This window comes from Armigeres subalbatus, chromosome 2, assembly GCF_024139115.2.
Source record: "Armigeres subalbatus isolate Guangzhou_Male chromosome 2, GZ_Asu_2, whole genome shotgun sequence".
Lineage (NCBI taxonomy): Eukaryota > Metazoa > Arthropoda > Insecta > Diptera > Culicidae > Armigeres > Armigeres subalbatus.
The window spans coordinates 69140214-69155896 of NC_085140.1; the positions used below are offsets into that span (position 1 = coordinate 69140214).

Here is a 15683-nt window from a genome sequence, read left to right on the forward strand (position 1 = left end):
AAGTGAGTTGTTTCGCGGTTCCGTGTAGGATCGCAACATTTTTTTTTTTCGTGTATAGGCCTTTTCACGAGACGTTTAAAATCAGCTGATTTTACCGTCAATTGACAGTTCTTCTATGAAAGTGACAGCTTCGGACTTGCAGGCCTGTTCAGCGGTTGTAAACAAGTGCAGTCCCGGCAGTGTCACATGAAAAGGCCTATACGCAGAAATATCATTTTTTACCATAGTTGATCTTGAAGCAATATACTGTCCTACCCCTACCTATCACCATAGTTAACTGTGATGTGGAACAAGTTTCCGTCGAGTCGTTCTCGTTGTCATCACATCGAGGGGACGCCTTCGGTTCACTGTCATTCGGTTTGCACTTTTCGAACGGTTCGCTTCGCCGCAAAAAGTATCAGTGAAAGGCACTACCTTCTAAATTTTTTCCCTTTATCGGGTCGGCCATTAGCTACCAGTGCGTGCTCCAGTTAGTTTTAGTGCCACGAATTGTGCGAAATTGAAGTTTGAATAGTTTCAAGATATTTGTGAAGTGGCGCGAAGCTGTAAAGTGATATTTTATATTCAGGTGAGTTTACTTTGAGGATAATAAAATGAAGTGATAATGTTGGCTGATGTGTCGCCGGGTTGGAGCTTTGAGACGCCATTTTAGTTTTCAAGCCAAGAATTTTCATGACGGCGTGTCCAGCCCGAAAACGCCGGAATTCTTGTTTATGAGTTTAGTAAAGTGAAAGTTGACTTATGTTTGTGAACTTTGTAGATTCGGGTACAGTGAAGAAATAATGACCCGCGGAGGTAGCGGATATACGAGGGGCCGTGGCTCCCGTGGAGGAAGTTCTTACCGCGGCGGCGGCAGCTACCGGGGATCTGACCAGCATGGAAGGAGCAGTTACAACGGAAGAGATAGCTCCCGCAATCGTTACAGTGGTGGCGGAGGAAGCTACGGAGATTCGCGTTCATCCCGTTATGATAGCGACCGATATTCGAGACCGGATAACCGCCAAGGGGGGTACAAGCGGAACGATTCTTATAAGGTAAATGCAGATAACAGATTAATCGATAATTATGTAATAAATTGTATTTTGCGCATACGTTTGTATGAAGTGACATAAAGCGCGGAAAAATGAGATTTCGATATGAACCTTAAATTATTTTCGTTGTAGGATTCACGAGATCGTCGTTCTCCAGATCGTAAGAGGCCACGCACCGACCATACATCTCAGGTAATTAATGCATGAATAGAAACGTAGGTATGCGATGACAAAAAAAAACCTAATTTATACATTTAAGACAGTTTTAAAAGAGCGTTGAAAGTTGTTCCATTATTTTGCATCTTGATCTCAATTGGGTTTCACTTGCGCTAATCTATTTTTTTCTGTTTACTGTACCCTTTCATAAACCCTAATTTAAAGACGAAGAAGAGTAATAGAACCGATAGTATGAACTATTTTCAAAAGCTTCCTCTTTGAGACCAAAACTGTACGAAACTAGAACGAATAATCTTCCAAAAATGAAAAGCGTTTAACGATTCGAACGAATCCAAGAGGCAAAAAGTCGCAAGTTTGGTTGAATCAAAAGAGAAGCAGGAAATGCTTGAAAGAACCGGTTTGAGTTAGCCAATTTCATCTTCATCCAGTTAATCGAACGAGCAAATTCTCCAGTCTCTGATTGACCCGATCGATGCCTGGAGAGTGAAATGTCCAGATTGGGTCCAAACGCAAACGATTTGCAATGAAGAACGACAGCTTTTCTGTAGAATTTTCCAGTGCGCCCATGTTAAAAGATGTAGAAAAGTATAGCGATTCTATGTTATTCTCAAGTGGATAAAATCTGAACCTACTGCAATGGACTTTAACCGTCGCCAGCCGCGTACCGGAAGCATTATCCGGAACTGCTACAACGATGCGGTTGATTGAGATTTTGAGAGTGAGATCAGTTTTGTATTAGCCACGTGACGCGATTAGCAATACCTTCGAGTCAGACAACGGCGTTAAAATCACACCAGCCTCTCTTCATGTGTTGCTGTTTGACAGAAACAATTACAGTCAGGATCAGGATGAGTGTGCGATGCTGGAATGAGCCCTACCTTGTGATAAATATAGTTTGTGTTTTTCCACCTTTGCCGATGGTGTTTGTAGCAAGTGCGGAAATGAAGTAGGAAAAGACGTAAAATGATCCACCGTCCGAGAAGTTGTGTGACAATTGGGAGATTCATTGATGCTTTTTGGGAAATCGCGCGGAGCCGAATCCGAGCCGATGTTAACTTGTTATTTTTGTTCCTTAAGCCAGCGACTGGGCTGATCGCAGGTTGACCGCTTTTCAGAGGAATCCTGCATTGCGAAGCGCTGATGGGTTTCTGGCGCCAGCGGCCAGGATGCTTCCTCACCTGTTCCGTGTTTTCTCTTTGTCCTACCAACGCATGACTCATCGCGCGGCTACTAAATTGCCAAGTACAAGACACAATATGCGGGAGATGACCAGGAAGCGCCGTCCTACTGTTTCTTATCTTTAGCCAAAATAGAGAACTACTAAAAGCTCACATTAGCACCAAACCACCAACAATCAAAATCAAAAATAAAATACCAACATCCAATACTCTTATTCATAACTAATTTCTCAACCTCAATCTTCATCAACTCCGATATTTTTCCTGCGCCTGTATGTACCAAAACACACACACCAATCCGCTTGAAATTCGGTTCACGTGATCAAATTTCTACCTGGTGTCGCGGAATGGCTTGAAATGCCTCACGGAACTTGGAATGATTCATTCTCCTGTCGACGCCATCTATATTGGATGTGTTATTTCACGCAACTACAACAACAACAGGGTGGTCGTCGAGATTATGGTGGTAGCAGCGCAAGCGGAGATTATCACCGCAGGGATAGTAGCGGTGCCCGCGGTGGCTCTTCCAATCGGTATCATGACAGTGGCAGCTCATCCTATGATAAACGTGGCAATGATCATCATTCTTCATCGGTTGGTAGCAGCGGTGGCGGCGGCGGCGCTAGCCGTGATCGAATGGACAATCGCAGCAGTAGCCGGGGACGCGGCGATAGATCCCGGGAGCCGATGGGACCACCGAGATCGCTTGCTCCTCGTAGCACCGTGGGTCGGGGTCCACCGATCCGCCCGTCAATGGGTTCGCGTGGGTCGGCGCCAATGTCGACGCTGCGTCGGGGTTCGACACGAGGTAGGCTTACGAGTCGTTTCAGGAACGATGGACGACGTGGGATGATTACTAGCCGGATGGGCATCCGGCGGGATCCGCGAACGCTGCCACCTAGGAGACGTTTTCCGCCAATCCGCGGCGGACGGGACGGCATCGGAGGACGCATCGTAAAGCGACCAATTACAGACTCGAGAGTGTCTAGGAAGTAAGTACTATGATTTATCACCGTTGGGCATAGGTTGTAGGTAAGGGTATCGGTAATGTATAGCAGATTTCTTTATTTGACTAAAAGCATGATCGGAAAATCACAATCGTTTTGACGTAGAATTACGTAATTCGGTATAATAGGGCGGTCATTCTAAGTTTCAATTTTGGGACCGTCACGAAAAGAGGTCAGGAAGTAAGAGCCAATAACTCAGCCGTTTTTCAACGGATTCTGGAGATTTTATTATGGCTCGATCAGTTAGCTCTCTCAGATTTCATTCAACTATTTTAAACAATTGCTTCAAAGCATTTAACTATTGAAAATCCAATTTTGACGGGTAGTGTTCAATTTTTTCTTTTACAGTAAATTGCCTACATTTCGGCTATATCCATCCACAATGAACATGCACAAAATAATCGAATTTTGCATCCCCAACTAACTACAGTGTTGATCCCATGTTGTCACTCCCCGGTTTTATCACGTTTTCGACCCGATTTTGTCACTCCAAAAAAAATTGAAAATTTTAGTCTTTCTTTTTATTTTTGTAAATAAAACCACAATCACAACGATTTTTATGAAGGAACTTAGTGCCTGTGGTTTATTATAAATGAGTTCTGAGTACCTGTGAAGGATTCTGTAAGCATTTTTAACATGAAATAACGGATACCGTTTCGGCATTTTGCCTTTCCAAGGCATAAACTGATTAATATTTGTGAAATGAATTACAAATCGAATTTTTTTTTCGATTTTGCCACATGCCTTTTTTTATCGCCCCAAAATTGATCAGTGTAGTGATAAAATCGGGGTATTACTGTGTATGTAATTCTACGTTCAATTTGCGGTCGAGTCTTTATACAACCTTCTCATTTTTTACAAATTGTTCTGCTTCTCACAGGGCTCTGATCAAGCGAGCTTTGGCTGCTGCTAAGGAGTTGGATGATGAGCAAACCACAGAGAATGAAGGAGAAGATGATGACGAGGAAGTTGATGAGGAGAAGGATACCAACGAAGGGGATGATGAGGAAGTCCTGGAAGAAGCCAAGGATGACGAAGAAGAAGAAGAAGATGACGGGGATAAAACCGTCAAGGACGAAGAAGAGGATGATGAAGACGCCGAGGGGGATAAAACTGTTGACACGGAAGACAAGGAAGAAGGTGACGACAATGCCGATGAAACCAAAGAAGGTGACGATGGTGAAGGCGATGAAAAAGCAGACGCTCCTTCAACCCCCAAAAAGAATGTCAAGAAGGTTGCCGTCAAATCTAAGGGCACTCCAGCAAGCGAAAAATCCGGCGACAAGGATGGAGAGAAGAAGAAATCGGACACCAAAATCACGACGAAGTACACCAAGTCGTACATCAAGTTGAATTGTGTTCAGTGTCACACTAAGTGCATCACTTTCAAGGTACGTCACAAATTACCGCAAATAAACAATAACTTTGATTCATTGTTTTTATACATTTATTGCAGGAATATCAAAACCATTTGTTCCGTGGGTTGCATCGGGCTGCAATGCATCGTCTTGCTGACAAGACTCGTGATAAATTGATGGAGATGCGTCAGGTGCAGCGGGCTGCTCAGAAAGAAGAGGATGAGAAGGTAGATGAATCCAGTGAGCAGAAATCTTCATATTGTTTGTTGTGTCAGCTGAACTTCCGGCAGCCGAAGTCTGTCCACCAGCAATCGGACGGGCACAAGGAGATGAAACGATTCTTGATGCCGTTCTGTGCCACTTGCAAGATTGGTTTCAAGAGCCCCATGGCTTACGAAGCCCATCGAGCATCGTTGGAACATCTTAAATTCAAAGCTCGCGTTGAACGGTACGCCAAAGAAGAATCTGGCATAGATGGTGCTGAAATCGATCTGGAGAACTTCACCACCGTCGACGAGGTAGGTAACGTGGATGAACCAGCCGATTCCAGTAAGGAGAGCCTTTCCACGCCCAAAAAGAGCGAATCCGGTGGAAGAGCTGGTTCGGACGACGAAGACGACAGCGATGACGGTACCGTCATCGGTGGTGAACACGTCAAGTTGGTGGAAGTCCAGTTCTGCGATTTGTGCAATATGTTCCTGTCCAGAAGGGAAGAACCAGAAAAAATGCTCGCTATGCATTGTAAGACTCGTTCACATCTCAAGCTGTATATTCGTCAGCGAGAAGACAAAAAACTTCGAGAACGGGCCGAACGAATCCACAAGAAAAAACTCAGCGATGCTAAGGCTAAGAAAGGTAAGGACTGACGGGGAATCCTGTTTGAAAACATCATCTGTAATTCTCACACTACCTTTCCCTGCAGATGCTAAGAAGGAGAAAGATGCCAGCACTTCGGAAGCGGATGCCAGCGAGAAACTTGAAACTGTGAAGAAGGAAGAAGGAGAAGGCAAGGACGGAACAACGGACGACCAAATGTGGGAGGTTGTTGACAACGACATCGGAGATTTGTTACGTGAAGTAAGTGGCCCTGGGGAGGACGGCGAGGAAGAGGAAGACGATGAAAAGACCAGCTCCGAGAGGTATGACAAATTCAAGCACACTGAAAAGAACGGGCTAGATCAGAGCAGCATCCACGATGCGGCCGATGAAGAGGTCGAAAAGAAAGCCGGAGTGAAGAAAGCCACCAATGGTGACGCTACCGGAGCCGACAAAGAAATCAAGGCTGAAGCTTAAACAAGAACACACGCGAGTTTCTTATTTTTAATTGTGGTTAAACACCTTCTCTGTAAGTCATCAAGGTAAAAAGTTCTTACCTTATCTCAGTTTTAAATTTCAACCATCCTATTCATAGATTAGGATAAGAATGCTGGATTTAAATATTCAACACAAATCCTTAACCTTAAAATTATAATACTACAAGCTATCGTAACTACATAGAACTTCACACTGAAATAAAGGATATAAAACTAAAAAATTAGCTTTTTCTGTTGAATGAATTACCATAAAACTTGGTTACCATGCTGGAAGCCGTTGGGTTCGATTCTCGGTCTGGTCTAAGAAATGTTCGGGTTTAAACCTCCTTGGGCATAGGAGTATTATGATATACGAATGCAAAAATGGTAAATGGGTGTGCTTGAGGACGTTTTCAAGGGCACAGCAGTAGCACTTAATATACAGAAGCAACGTATAACTGCCGTTTTTATTTTTTCGGCGCAGCAAAACTGAAATAAAAGAATAAAGGTTGTGCGTTGCTTCCGTATTCGGTGGTGTGCTCTTGAAAACGCGAGTAGATTTCAATTTGATTTGGATTCCGGAGGCTTGTCCTTATTGAACATTAAAGGTACGAGGCGGAATCATCTCAGCGAAATGAGCAAGAGATACATATTATAGGGTAAAGGACCATTTGAATAGCAACCCTCTTTTCCTTTCGAAGTGTTTTTTACTCGGGTGCATTACAAACGAATTACTAGGTTGTTAGTACATGGTTAGTATCTGAAGATTTCTAGTGGTATACAAAAAAAAGGTAATTTTACATCAGATCAAGGAAGAGCTGCCGAACGGGAATAGGCCGTGTTGCCCAAATGATCCTTCTGCGAATATAGAGTTTTATGGATTCCACCTAAGCAGCTTCTTATTGGTGACTTAACTTAATTCGGTGGTAGAAGAATTTGTGTACTTGGGCTCACTGGTGACTGCCGAAAATGACACCAGCAGAGAAATTCGGAGACGCATAGTGGCTGGCAATCGTACGTACTTTGGACTCCGCAAGACGCTCCGATCGAATGGAGTTCGCCGCCGTACCAAACTGACAATCTACAAAACGCTCATTAGAGCGGTAGTCCTCTACGGACACGAGACCTGGACGATGCTCGTGGAGGACCAACGCGCACTTGGAGTCTTCGAAAGGAAAGTGCTGCGTACCATCTATGGTGGGGTGCAGATGGCGGACGGTACGTGGAGGAGGCGAATGAACCACGAGTTGCATCAGCTGTTGGGAGAACCATCCATCGTTCACACCGCGAAAATCGGACGACTGCGGTGGGCCGGGCACGTAGCCAGAATTTCGGACAGTAACCCGGTGAAAATGGTTCTCGACAACGATCCGACGGGCACAAGAAGGCGAGGTGCGCAGCGGGCAAGGTGGATCGATCAGGTGGATGATGACTTGCGGACCCTCCGTAGACTGCGTGGTTGGCGACGTGTAGCCATGGACCGAGCCGAATGGAGAAGACTTATATACCGCACAGGCCACTTCGGCCTTAGTCTGAATAAATAATAAAATAATAATAATAATAATAATTCCAACAGAAATTCAGTAACGAGATTTTTGTACCTATTGGATACCTCCCAAAAAACTGTGATTTTTCTCTCTTTGTTCGTTGGGAACCATGGCATACTGTTTTTGCACAGCCGTGTAAAACAAATCGCGGAATGATTACCCGAAAGTATTGATAAACAGATTGATATTATTTTGTTCGAAGCTTACCTCCACATGGGGTGAATTAAATCAGCAAAGAAAAATATAATCAGCTAATTACTTAATTACTATTGATAACTTCCAATATTAATAACATGAGTATCTAGATGCAAGTTTGTATGGAAAATTAGGAATGTCATAATTTGTAACGCAGTGTGGCTTTTTGGCTCAACTTTGTGGTACGAGCAAGGTAATTGTGCTTATTCTGCGTCTAGGATGACTCGAGAATGGTCGATTTCGACAGGTCTCACGTGAGACGACCGCGTAATTTAAATGGGAGGTATCGACAATTCTCACCTCATTCGAAATGTCTTACCTCATACGAGACGAAGAATAAGCACTTGAATATTTTTATTATCAAAAATGTTATGACACTAACCCCAAATAAACAACTGAAGAAGTCTTTCCGTGCATAACAAACTTTATTACATCTCGAAATCGTCCCTCATATCATTATACTCCAGCACGTGTTTCCTAATCGCCGATCCGTCCACCCACGTAACGAAGTCCTCCAGTGTGCGCGGTACCAGAAAGGCCGGATCCTTGACCACTTCGGTGCCCACCCGTACGTGGCCGTGCTCGATCATTTTGGTGGCATGTTTGATGTTCTCCGACATTTTATTACGCAGCAGCACCAACGGTAACCGTCGCCGACAGAAAGACGAAGCGGTGATCTTGTTGGCATTCTCCAGATCCCACTTGGTTGGAATCAGACCTAGCACGTAAAGTTTCTCCAGCAGCAAAGCGCTCATCTCCGTCCGGAAGGGATGCTTGGAGTCCACTTCGGCGATTTTGCCGGCCAACTCTCGGATGTTTCGTGATAATTTGTTGTATCTGTTGATCAAAATCGTGGGTTAAACTCTAAAAAAATGGCCCCGGACTGGACTATACTCACGTAGTGTAATCCTCACGCCTTTGGATATTGTATTTACGCATTACTTTCACCTCATTGAGATTGTTAGTTTCCTTCCAGTTGAAGAAGTCGACTTTTTTCAAAAGTTTCTGCTCGTGAAACTTGAGTTTTCGAACCATTTTTTGTTAAATTTGTAAAATTAATTTATAGGTAACAAAAAGCACTTAATCTCATGTAAATATATCAACCGCGTTTGTGTTGAATTATTTTTGTGGAACATGTTTTGACATTTAAATGCCCCACAGTATATCATGAACTGTGGGTCCAAACAGGTCTGTGCTGTGACAAAAAAAACTGTGAACTCTTCAGAAAAACATTTTAAAGGGTCTTGGATGGAAATATTATAAATTCAGTAGAAAACCGAATTATAGCCGCTATCGAAATTGGATTTATCTCACAATCCATACGTTAAACCTAATTTCGGAAGTGATGCGCTGTATAACACAGCACCAAATGAAAACAGCGCACCACTTCCGAAGTTAGGTTTAACGTATGGATTGTGAGATAAATCCAACTTTGTTAGCGGCTATAATTCGGCTTTGCACTGAATTAATCATATGCAATGATCGTATACGAGTGTTTTTGTTGGGTGAAAGCCAGGCCTATGCTAAGAGCTCATGTTTAGCGTACACGGATAAAAATAAAAAATCTAAATAGATTATATTTTAATCTAAAACCATATTCGGTCTATCCACTCATCGAAAAGCTTAAGGAGAAAATAATCTTTGCTTGCTTAACTAAAATTTAATCATTAGAAAGAATACTTGAAACATATCCAATAGAGATTAATGATCATATATTCAGGGGAACGCATTGTTTTGACGTTTCAGAATTAAAATAAACACCATGTTTTCTTTTTTTATTTATTGATATAAAATAAGCAAACATTGACCTGGCCGTTTACTAGAAGTTTCAACATTGTTAAGAGACCGTGAAAAGAAAACCAGTTGTAATTCGGATAAGTTTATTGATGTCGTTAGCTGACTTATCCGGATTTCCAAGAAACGAGAAATTAACGGTCGAAAACTAACCCGTGGCCAAATTTACCCCGCTCAAAACGATCACTTTCGGAACATCTGATTTCGACAACAAAGGTGCCGTTTTCATTTCGCGAAGAAAATTTCTCCTCCATTTGCATCATTGTCTCGATCTGATCCACCTGTCCCGGCTTGACCATCATCACCGTCATCGCCGCGCGTATTCATTTCCCATAATGGAATTGTAATATTCCTGGGGAAATCAAAAGTTGTTTTTATTTATTGCTGTTCACCGCATTCGTATATTATTTACTTATCCTTCATAGAAGATAACTGTTCAAGATTTTTATTCTCGGGGCTCTTGAAAAGATTCTTTATGCACATGGTTGATGAATGCAAATTTTTCAGAAGTGCCAGTATAGCGGAATCTCGAGCGGAATAATCAAACATTATACATTAAATTCCTGATAAGCATTACAATGAATACAAAATAGAAAGCAACGCATAATTTGTATGCTCTCGGAAGAATAAAATTTAAGAAATCATGAAATAGATCAAAGAATAAGCTAAAAAGATTTTTCATTTTTCTCCGTGTATACTTTGTTACACCAAAAGATGGGGGAGGGGTGGATACTTCCAAATGTTACGCATAACTTGAATAAAAATTTATTTATTTGAATGTTTTTTTTTAATCACAGATTGGAGTATGACTGACATTTCTATTTTTTAATTCTGAAAGTCAGCCAGTTTTGCTCGAAAATTTTTGTCTCACGTATTTTGTGATTAGATCTTGTTATTAAAAAAAAATAATTAAAAAAAACATTCAAATAAATAAATTTTTATTCAAGTTATGCGTAACATTTGGGAGTACCCACCCCTCCCCCACCAAGTTTAAGTTAATAGAGGCAAGAGAGTTTAAGCTTAGCTAGTTAGTCATTGCTTAGTCATTGCGTTTAAGCTTAGCTAGTTCAATTTATGGCCCGTTTACATATGAGCTAGTTCTAGCGGACAATGTACTATCCGACAATACTAGCATGAAATTAGCATAATGTAAACGCTTATTAGCGAGGACAATTCCTGTTTACATTGTGCTAATATCGCGCTAGTATTGTCGGACAGTGCATTGTCCGCTAGAACTAGCCTATATGTAAACGGGCCATTACGAATTATTGTCGCGCTTATCTTTTTCTAGAATGCAGCGGCGGTCTTACACTCGCAGGTTCGACTGCGAAGGTAAACGTTAAGATAGCCGCCGTGTTAAAAGATAGGCAGAATTTTCCTGCTGAAAACAAAACCACGTGCTTTTCGCGAAATGACAGGAGAGTTCGATTGTATTAGTGAGAGGCAACCGGAGTCGCTGAATACATGGAGAGTGTTTATTATAGCTAGTGCATACGGTGGGTGAGATTTTCATTGACACTGTTGTAATTAGTGACCGTTGCGATTGCCTGAGAAGCAACCAGCAGGAAACCGCAGTATTCTATTTTATCTCAAGATGCATAATATATCGTTATCGTATATTAGTCATTATCGAAATCAAGCATATAGCGGGACTGATATGCGTTAAAACACCAAGCGAATATTGTATTACTTGACAGAACAGTTCCGCTGCTAAACTATTTAAATGGCCATGGCCGCAAATTTTATTTTCGTTTCTACTAGCTGCATTCTTGATATCCTTGCTTTTTCATCATGTGGCGTCTTTCTAACAGTGTTAAAAAATACCAAAACCCACATGCTTCAGGTGCTCCAGAGAAGAAAAAAAAATCTGCCTTAAAAATTTTCACAGTTCAAGACAAAATTTTCAAAACGACTTATCTGCTTTTGTAAACAAAGATTCAAACGACGATTTGACGAATCTGATATTGTCAGATTTTCTGGATATGATACACTGCGCGGCGTTTGTAATGTTCCCAAATGGGTACTTGCACAAAACTTCACGCGGCGAATGGCTGTCGAAAGGTACGGCCGCGGCAAACGATACACCGCAATGCTATTCACCCATAAGAATCAAGTAAACGGGCTGCAGAAAGCGCGGCGGTACCTTTCATGAAGGGTTCGCCGCGTGCAATTTTGAGAAAATCAGGCAATAGCTCTCCCGCGCAAATCAACACCACCAATAGGTAGGTGAAGGTTTCCGCTACCTGTTGATGGTGTTGGTTTGCGTGAGAGAGCTATCAGATTCGTCTAATCTTCGTTTGAATCTTTGTTTACAAAAGCAGATAAGTCGTTTTGAAAATTTTGTCTTGAATTACGCGTTATATGAAGGAGGGAGGGGGTTCCAAAAATGTTACTTTTTGTTAGGGGGGGGAGGGAGGGGGTCAAAAACTCGGATTTTTGCGTTACGTAATTTGTGAACAGACCCACCTGCGCTTAATGGGGAAGGGTCATGAACAGTATAATGAAAAAATAAATTTCCTCATACTAATTTGCATGCAAACTTGAAACGGCTTGTGCTAAATCAGTTTTAATCCAAATGAGCTCAAATTTTCAGAGGACACTCCAAGACAAAATTGTCAAAACGACTTATCTGCTTTTGTAAACAAAGATTCAAACGACGATTTGACGAATCTGATAGCTCTCCCACGCAAACCAACACCATCAATAGGTAGGTGAAGGATTCCGTTACCTGTTGGTTGATGGTGTTGGTTTGCGTGGGAGAGCTATCAGATTCGTCAAATCGTCGTTTGAATCTTTGTTTACAAAACCAGATAAGTCGTTTTGAAAATTTTGTCTTGACTCAGAACATGATAAAGAATCAGACGAGCGTTGTGGAGCAAAATCGATTTTTTGAACCATCCTTATAAATATGCAGCACTGCACAGTGTTGGGAAAAACTCAAAATCTCAAAACTCATGGATGATTCAAATCAACCGTGAATTAAAACGCATCAACTCAGCACCTAAAAACTCATGGCTGAGTTGAATCATTCATTTGAATCATCGTAAGTTTTATTTTATTCTCCTTCGTTAAAAACCGTTAATTGACGTTCGTCGCATAAAACAATGAATACTCTTGCTTGTGTAAACAATTAATTGCCAGCAAATTGGTTTTAAACGCTTTTTAGAGCGAAATGATTTTTTGGCAAATGGCATGAAAAACTCAGGCGCGATGCAAATCTTTAAATTCGCACACGAGTTCGCTCGTGCGGGAGAGCTCGATGAGTGGGTTTTATGAATGATTTTACCAACACTGGCACTGCACGGTGTTATCTGTCACAAAATCGAGCTTGTTTTGTCGCTGAAAACGTCGCTGGCACCCAGGGAATCAATTTTTCTGGAATGCGCATACGAAACAAGCGACAAAAGAGAACCAACGACAAAGCTTTGTTTTTGTCGGAGAAAATAATGACAAAGATCCGATAAATTTTGTCAGCAACAAAAAAGAAGACAATCTTGTTGCTAACTTTTCATCCCGTTATTTTGCATTATTTTTATAGCAAATTTCGGTTTTATGCTATCATAGTTTCTGCTTTTATGGAAATATTCGAGAATCGAACAATGATTACAACATTAGCATCGTATTCTCGGAAATATCAGAGCATGCAAGGTAAATGGTTGTCCTCAGGCAAAACAAGTTCGACTCTAAAACATCTGCCATGGTCTTACTCGATGTTGAGAATGCCGAGAACATATTTGCACTCGCCACGAGTTCATGCGGATTTTTATTGGAATCTGGGGTGAGGTTCTATGGGAGAGGTTCGTCTTGGTTAACGGGTTGCCAATGTGATAGTAATGGAGTTTGGTAATATTCTACAGTAGGATGCGGAAACGAGCTAATTTCGCTCATTTCAAATTCAAACAGTAGCGATTGCTAGGAACATGAGAAATATATGGAAAGATGCACAGTAGGAGGACCCACGACCTCCTGCGTATGAGGCAGAAGTCGTAGCCATATGACGACCAAGCCCGTTATTGTTTGTCTTAATGGTTTGGTGTACAATAAGAAAATTATTTTGAGCTTTTTAGTGGAATGTTTTCACCTATCATAAGACGAGTTTATACAATCCCATTGAATTCCACCACTTAATTTTATCTTGACAGATACGTATTTCGACCTCAAAAGTAAGGCCGTCTTCAGTGTCTCGTACTTGACTCGACTTACTCGAGTCGAGTCAAGTACGAGATACTGAAGACGGCCTTACTTTTGAGGTCGAAATACGTATCTGTCAAGATACAATTAAGTGGTGGAATTCAATGGGATTGTATAAACTCGTCTTATGATAGGTGGTTGGTGTACAAATTACAACGCTACTATCTTCCTAGCTACCTGGTGGAAATCATCAATAACTATCCGTCGGTGAGGACATTCCAGGTCTCGCTCAGCGAGTTCCGATGCGCACGACATCATCGCAGGCGTATCCCGTCGTATCGTTTTCGAGAACCATTTTCACCGTATTACTGCCCAACATTCTGGCTACGTGCACGGTCCATCGCAGTCTTCCGATTTTCGCGATGTGAACGATGGTGGTTCTCCCAAAAGCTGTTTGCAACTCGTGGTTCTTTCGCCTCCTTCACATACCATTCGCCATCTCCACCCCACCTTAGATAATACGCAGTACTGTCCTTTCGAAAACTCCAAGTGCGCATTGTCCTCCACGAGCACCGGTCTAATAAGCGTTGTGTAGATAGCCAGTTTGATACGGCGGCAAACTCTATTCGATCGAAGCGTCTTGCGGAATCCAAAGAACGTATGATTTCCTGCAATGATGCGTCTCAGAACTTCTCTACTGGTATCTTTATCGGAGGTCACCAGTGAGCCTAAGTACACGAATTCTTCAACCACCGCGATTTGGTCACCATCGATCCAAATTCGAGGTGGATATGACTTATGTTATCCTCTCTCAATGAGAATATTGGTCCTCTCTTGAGCATCTTCCTATCATGTACTTCGTCTTCGACGTGTTCATGAATAGTCCAATACGTTGAGCTCCTCTTTTCAGTCTGATGTAGGCTTCCTCCTTCTTCTCAAAGTTACGTGCCATGATATCAATGTCGTCGGAGAAACCAAAAAGCTGAGCGGACTTCGTAAAAATCGTACACACAAAAAATAATGAAAGCTAATCAGTGCGTAAAAAATACAGACTCGGAAAATTACACTAATCTGAGCATACATGAATCATTTCCAAAAACTTCTCTCTGTATGCAATGTATGCAATTTGTATAGCATAATCGAATAAATAGTTACATAATGCAATACAAATTGCATACATTCAAGCGAAAATATCCTTTAAAATTGACTCTCTCTTTTTGACATTCCCTTTATGTGCATTACTTTCGTGAAAATTTAAACATTTTTTTCTATTTGTGTATCACTCGTGTCAATCCCTGCTCTTCGTATAACTCCCTCCAAAGCGATGCTGAAAAGCAGACACGAAAGACCATCAACTTGCAGTAACCCTCTGGATGTTTCGAAGGGACTCGAGAATGCCACTGAAACTCGAACTACGCACATCACCCGATCCATCGTCGCCTCGATCAACCGTATCAGTTTAGCCGGAAATCCGTGTTCGTACATTAGCTGTCATAGTTGGTCCGGATCGGTTGTATCATATGCGGCATTGACGTCACCCAACAAACAATTTAAGTTGAATAAGCTAGTTTTGAAGCTGAACAAGGCAAATTGTGGTGAAATAAGCTCTTCATTAGCATCCAATGCTTGTTGGGCAATGAATACATGATGTGTGGGCATGTTGCATTCGCGGCATTTCAGCAATACCTGACGTACGGCAAACACCTGGTCCGTGGTAAACGGTTCACCCATAAATCCCGTCTGGTACTACCCAGAACGCTCTTGCAATTAGTCGGCGGTATAAAATTTGGGAGAGTATACATTGTAGGTGGCGTCCATTAAAGAGAAGCTGCGCCTAGCTGGGAGTGCCACTACCAGCTGCTGCGCGTAGTCTTGGGCTAGTCTATCGTCTTGTAGCCAAATGGATTCGTCGGATTCAATATTCGCACTGCGGTAAGTGCAGACGTTCGTGATGTCAGAGAAGAATTTGCTGT

General features: G+C 42.0%; 2 protein-coding genes across 2 annotated transcripts; one reads left to right on the top strand and one right to left on the bottom strand.

The window, feature by feature from the left end:
- Positions 1–339: 339 nt before the first annotated feature.
- LOC134208895 (uncharacterized) lies at positions 340–6285 on the top strand. Its single transcript, XM_062684862.1, has 7 exons — positions 340–568; positions 761–1034; positions 1164–1223; positions 2831–3378; positions 4274–4784; positions 4850–5606; positions 5674–6285. The coding sequence occupies exons 2-7, from the start codon at positions 783–785 to the stop codon at positions 6042–6044; spliced, it is 2499 nt and encodes an 832-aa protein (XP_062540846.1). The 5' UTR covers positions 340–568; positions 761–782; the 3' UTR covers positions 6045–6285.
- A 1906-nt stretch (positions 6286–8191) lies between these two features.
- LOC134214506 (U3 small nucleolar ribonucleoprotein protein IMP3) lies at positions 8192–8926 on the bottom strand. The gene is made up of 2 exons (XM_062693865.1): positions 8684–8926; positions 8192–8622 (listed from the first exon to the last, which is right to left on the bottom strand). The coding sequence occupies exons 1-2, from the start codon at positions 8818–8820 to the stop codon at positions 8214–8216; spliced, it is 546 nt and encodes a 181-aa protein (XP_062549849.1). The 5' UTR covers positions 8821–8926; the 3' UTR covers positions 8192–8213.
- Between the last annotated feature and the right edge of the window lie 6757 nt (positions 8927–15683).